This window comes from Paralichthys olivaceus, chromosome 3 (assembly GCF_024713975.1).
Source record: "Paralichthys olivaceus isolate ysfri-2021 chromosome 3, ASM2471397v2, whole genome shotgun sequence".
Classification (NCBI taxonomy): Eukaryota; Metazoa; Chordata; class Actinopteri; order Pleuronectiformes; family Paralichthyidae; genus Paralichthys; species Paralichthys olivaceus.
Window position 1 is genome coordinate 1467876 of NC_091095.1, and position 8028 is coordinate 1475903.

Genomic DNA, 8028 nt, shown 5'->3' on the forward strand with positions numbered 1-8028 from the left:
CACTACCCCAACCACAACAACCACTACCCCAACGACAACAACCACAACAACCACTACCCCAACCACAACAACCACTACCCCAACCACAACAACCACTACCCCAACCACAACAACCACTACTCCAACCACAACAACCACTACCCCACCAACAACAACAACCACAACAACAACTACTCCAACCACAACAACCACTACTCCAACGACAACAACCACTACCCCAACCACAACAACCACTACTCCAACGACAACAACCACTACCCCAACCACAACAACCACGACCCCAACCACACCAACCACTACTCCAACAACAACAACCACTACTCCAGCTACAACAACCACTACCCCACCAACAACAACAGCCAGTACCCCAACCACAACAACCACTACCCCAACTACAACAACCACTACCCCACCAACAACAACAACCACCACCCCAACCACAACAACCACTACCCCACCAACAACAACAGCCAGTACCCCAACCACAACAACCACTACTCCAGCTACAACAACCACTACCCCACCAACCACAACAACCACTTCTCCAACTACAACAACCACTACTCAAACTACAACAACCATTACCCCACCAACAACAACAACCAGTACTCCAACGACAACAACCACTACCCCAACCACAACAACCACTACTCCAACGACAACAACCACGACCCCAACCAAAACAACCACTATCCCACCAACAACAACAACCACTACCCCAACCACAACAACCACTACCCCAACCACAACAACCACTACCCCAACCACAACAACCACTACCCCAACCACAACTACCACTACCCCAACTACAACAACAACTACTCCAACGACAACAACCACTACTTCAACTACAACAACCACTACTCCAACCACAACAACCACTACCCCAACTACAACAACCACTACTCCAAGGACAACAACCACTACCCCACCAACAACAACAACCACTACCCCAACCACAACAACCACTACCCCAACTATAACAACCACTACCCCACCAACAACAACAACCAATACCCCAACAACAACAACCACTACATCGACCACAACAACCACTTCCCCAACTACAACAACCACTGTTCCGACTACAACAACCACTACCCCACCAACCACAACAACCACTTCTCCAACTACAACAACCACTACTCAAACTACAACAACCACTACCCCACCAACAACAACAGCCAGTACCCCAACCACAACAACCACTAACCCAACTACAACAACAACTACTCCAACGACAACAACCACTACTTCAACTGCAACAACCACTACTCCAACGACAACAACCACTACTCCAACTACAACATCCACTACTCCAATTACAACCACGACACCGACCACAACAACCACTACCCCAACTACAACAACCACTACCCCAACCACAAGAACCACTACCCCAACGACAACAACCACTACCCCAACCACAACAACAACTACTCCAACTACAACAACCACTACCCCACCAACAACAACAACCAGTACTCCAACGACAACAACCACTACCCCAACCACAACAACCACTACCCCAACGACAACAACCACAACAACCACTACCCCAACGACAACAACCACTACCCCAACCACAACAACCACTACTCCAACCACAACAACCACTACCCCACCAACAACAACAACCACTACCCCAACCACAACAACAACTACTCCAACGACAACAACCACTACTCCAACGACAACAACCACTACCCCAACCACATCAACCACTACTCCAACGACAACAACCACTACCCCAACCACAACAACCACGACCCCAACCACAACAACCACTACTCCAATGACATCAACCACTACTCCAGCTACAACAACCACTACCCCACCAACAACAACAACCAGTACCCCAACCACAACAACCACTACCCCAACTACAACAACCACTACCCCACCAACAACAACAACCACCACCCCAACCACAACAACCACTACTCCAGCTACAACAACCACTACCCCACCAACAACAACCACTACCCCAACCACAACAACCACTACCCCGACTACAACAACCACTACTCCTACGACAACAACCACTACCCCACCAACAACAACAACCACTACCCCAACCACAACAACCACTACTCCAACTACAACAACCACTACTCAAACTACAACAACCACTACCCCACCAACAACAACAACAACCAGTACTCCAACCACAACAACCACTACCCCAACCACAACAACCACTACTCCAACAACAACAACCACTACTCCAACGACAACAACCACTACCCCAACCACAACAACCACTACCCCAACCACAACAACCACGACCCCAACCACAACAACCACTACCCCACCAACAACTTCAACCAGTACCCCAACCACAACAACCACTACCCCAACTACAACAACAACTACTCCAACGACAACAACCACTACTCCAACTACAACAACCACTACTCCAACTACAACATCCACTACTCCAATTACAACCACGACAACGACCACAACAACCACTACCCCAACTACAACAACCACTACCCCAACTACAACAACCACTACCCCAACCACAACTACCACTACCCCAACGACAACAACCACAACAACCACTACCCAAACTACAACAACCACTACTCCAACGAGAACAACCACTACCCCACCAACAACAACAACCACTACCCCAACCACAACAACAACTACTCCAACGACAACAACCACTACTCCAACGACAAAAACCACTACCCCAACCACAACAACCACTACTCCAACGACAACAACCACTACCCCAACCACAACAACCATGACCCCAACCACAACAACCACTACTCCAACAACAACAACCACTACTCCAGCTACAACAACCACTACCCCACCAACAACAACAGCCAGTACCCCAACCACAACAACCACTACCCCAACTACAACAACCACTACCCCACCAACAACAACAACCACTACCCCAACCACAACAACCACTACTCCAGCTACAACAACCACTACCCCACCAACCACAACAACCACTTCTCCAACTACAACAACCACTACTCAAACTACAACAACCACTACCCCACCAACAACAACAACCAGTACTCCAACGACAACAACCACTACCCCAACCACAACAACCACTACTCCAACGACAACAACCACGACCCCAACCAAAACAACCACTACCCCACCAACAACAACAACCACTACCCCAACCACAACAACCACTACTCCAACCACAACAACCACTACTCCAACCACAACAACCACTACCCCACCAACAACAACAACCACTACCCCAACCACAACAACAACTACTCCAACTACAACAACCACTACTCCAACCACAACAACCACTACCCCAACAACAACAACCACCACCCCAACCACAACAACCACTACTCCAGCTACAACAACCACTACCCCACCAACAACAACCACTACCCCAACCACAACAACCACTACCCCAACTACAACAACCACTACTCCTACGACAACAACCACTACCCCACCAACAACAACAACCACTACCCCAACCACAACAACCACTACCCCAACTACAACAACAACTACTCCAACGACAACAACCACTACTCCAACTACAACAACCAGTACTCCAACGACAACTACCACTACCCCACCAACAACAACAACCACTACCCCAACCACAACAACCACTACCCCAACTACAACAACAACTACTCCAACGACAACAACCACTACTTCAACTACAACAACCACTACTCCAACTACAACATCCACTACTCCAATTACAACCACGACACCGACCACAACAACCACTACCCCAACTACAACAACCACTACCCCAACCACAACTACCACTACCCCAACGACAACAACCACTACCCCAACTACAACAACCACTACTCCAACGACAACAACCACTACCCCATCAACAACAACAACCACTGCGCCAACCACAACAAGCACTACCCCAACCACAACAACAACTACCCCGACGACAACAACCACTACTCCAACGACAACTACTACACCGACCACAACAACCACTACCCCAACTACAACAACCACCACTCCGACGACAACAACCACTACCCCAACTACAACAACCTCTACTCCAAAGACAATAACCACTACCCCACCAACAACAACAACCAATACCCCAACCACAACAACCACTACTCCAACGACAACAACCACTACCCCACCACCAACAACAACAACCAGTACTCCACCGACAACAACCACTACTTCAATTACAACAGCTACTACTCCAACAACCACTTCACCGACCACAACAACCACTACCCCAACCACAACAACCACTACCCCAGCTACAACAACCACTGTTCCGACTACAACATCCACTACTCCAATTACAACCACGACACCAACCACAACAACCACTACCCCAACTACAACAACCACTACTCCAACGACAACAACCACTACCCCATCAACAACAACAACCACTGCCCCAACCACAACAACCACTACCCCAACCACAACAACCACTACCCCAACTACCACAACCACTACCCCAACTACAATAGTCGCTGTTCAAACTACAACAACCACTACTCCAACCACAACATCCACTACTCCAACCACAACATCCACTACTCCAATTACAACCACGACCGCAACTACAACAACCACTACTCCAATGACAACAACCACTACCCCAACGACAACAACCACTACTCCAACGACAACAACCACTACCCCAACCACAACAACCACGACCCCAACCACAACAACCAATACCCCACCAACAACTTCAACCAGTACCCCAACCACAACAACCACTACCCCAACTACAACAACAACTACTCCAACGACAACAACCACTACTCCAACTACAACAACCACTACTCCAACTACAACATCCACTACTCCAATTACAACCACGACACCGACCACAACAACCACTACCCCAACTACAACAACCACTACCCCAACTACAACAACCACTACCCCAACCACAACTACCACTACCCCAACGACAACAACCACTACCCCAACCACAACAACCACTACCCCAACTACAACAACCACTACTCCAACGACAACAACCACTACTCCAACGACAACAACCACTACCCCACCAACAACAACAACCACTACCCCAACCACAACAACAACTACTCCAACGACAACAACCACTACTCCAACGACAACAACCACTACCCCAACCACAACAACCACTACTCCAACGACAACAACCACTACCCCAACCACAACAACCATGACACCAACCACAACAACCACTACTCCAACAACAACAACCACTACTCCAGCTACAACGACCAGTACCCCACCAACAACAACAGCCAGTACCCCAACCACAACAACCACTACCCCAACTACAACAACCACTACCCCACCAACAACAACAACCACCACCCCAACCACAACAACCACTACTCCAGCTACAACAACCACTACCCCACCAACCACAACAACCACTTCTCCAACTACAACAACCACTACTCAAACTACAACAACCACTACCCCACCAACAACAACAACCAGTACTCCAGCTACAACAACCACTACCCCACCAACAACAACAGCCAGTACCCCAACCACAACAACCACCACCCCAACCACAACAACCACTACTCCAGCTACAACAACCACTACCCCACCAACCACAACAACCACTTCTCCAACTACAACAACCACTACTCAAACTACAACAACCACTACCCCACCAACAACAACAACCAGTACTCCAACGACAACAACCACTACCCCAACCACAACAACCACTACCCCAACGACAACAACCACAACAACCACTACCCCAACGACAACAACCACTACCCCAACCACAACAACCACTACCCCAACCACAACAACCACTACTCCAACCACAACAACCACTACCCCACCAACAACAACAACCACTACCCCAACCACAACAACAACTACTCCAACGACAACAACCACTACTCCAACGACAACAACCACTACCCCAACCACAACAACCACTACTCCAACGACAACAACCACTACCCCAACCACAACAACCACGACCCCAACCACAACAACCACTACTCCAATGACATCAACCACTACTCCAGCTACAACAACCACTACCCCAACTACAACAACAACCAGTACCCCAACCACAACAACCACTACCCCAACCACAACAACCACTACCCCAACTACAACAACCACTACCCCACCAACAACAACAACCACCACCCCAACCACAACAACCACTACCCCACCAACAACAACAACCAGTACCCCAACCACAACAACCACTACCCCACCAACAACAACAACCACCACCCCAACCACAACAACCACTACTCCAGCTACAACAACCACTACCCCACGAACCACAACAACCACTTCTCCAACTACAACAACCACTACTCAAACTACAACAACCACTACCCCAACCACAACAACAACCAGTACTCCAACGACAACAACCACTACCCCAACCACAACAACCACTACTCCAACGACAACAACCACGACCCCAACCAAAACAACCACTACCCCACCAACAACAACAACCCCTACCCCAACCACAACAACCACTACTCCAACCACAACAACCACTACCCCACCAACAACAACAACCACTACCCCAACCACAACAACAACTACTCCAACTACAACAACCACTACTCCAACGACAACAACCACTACCCCAACCACAACAACCACTACCCCAACCACAACAACGACTACCCCAACCACAACAACCACTACCCCAACCACAACAACCACTACCCCAACTACAACAACCACTACTCCTACGACAACAACCACTACCCCACCAACAACAACAACAACCACTACCCCAACCACAACAACCACTACCCCAACTACAACAACAACTACTCCAACGACAACAACCACTACTCCAACTACAACAACCACTACTCCAACTACAACAACCAGTACTCCAACGACAACAACCACTACCCCACCAACAACAACAACCACTACCCCAACCACAACAACCACTACCCCAACTACAACAACAACTACTCCAACGACAACAACCACTACTTCAACTACAACAACCACTACTCCAACTACAACAACCACTACTCCAACTACAACATCCACTACTCCAATTAAAACCACGACACCGACCACAACAACCACTACCCCAACTACAACAACCACTACCCCAACCACAACTACCACTACCCCAACGACAACAACCACTACCCCAACCACAACAACCACTACCCCAACTACAACAACCACTACTCCAATGACAACAACCACTACCCCATCAACAACAACAACCACTGCCCCAACCACAACAACCACTACCCCAACCACAACAACAACTACCCCGACGACAACAACCACTACTCCAACGACAACTACTACACGGACCACAACAACCACTACCCCAACTACAACAACCACTACTCCAACGACAACCACTACACCGACCACAACAACCACTACCCCAACTACAACAACCACTACCCCAACTACAATAGTCGCTGTTCAAACTACAACAACCAGTACTCCAACCACAACATCCACTACTCCAACCACAACAACTACTACCCCAACATCAACAACCACCACGCCAACTACAACAACCACTACTCCAATGACAACAACCACTACCCCAACGACAACAACCACTACTCCAACGACAACAACCACTACCCCAACTACAACAACCACTACCCAAACCACAACCACTACGCCAACTACAACAACCACTACTCCAATGACAACAACCACTACCCCACCAACAACAACAACCACTACCCCAACCACAACAACCACGACCCCAACGACAACAACCACTACCCCACCAACAACAACAACCAATACCCCAACCACAACAACCACTACTCCAACGACAACAACCACTACCCCACCACCAACAACAACAACCAGTACTCCACCGACAACAACCACTACTTCATTTACAACAACCACTACCCCACCAACAACAACAACCACTACCCCAACCACAACAACCACTACCCCAACGACAACAACCACTACCCCAACTACAAAAACCACTACTCCAAAGACAACAACCACTACCCCACCAACAACAACAACCACTACCCCAACCACAACAACCACTAC

General features: G+C 48.8%; 1 protein-coding gene across 1 annotated transcript; it reads left to right on the forward strand.

The window, feature by feature from the left end:
- On the forward strand, positions 1-1197 carry LOC138407297 (GATA zinc finger domain-containing protein 14-like; the record flags this gene model as incomplete). Its single annotated transcript, XM_069522753.1, has 2 exons — positions 1-279; positions 361-1197. Coding segments are annotated over 2 exons (1116 nt in total), but the record flags the coding sequence as incomplete, so codon positions are not given.
- Positions 1198-8028: the final 6831 nt, after the last annotated feature.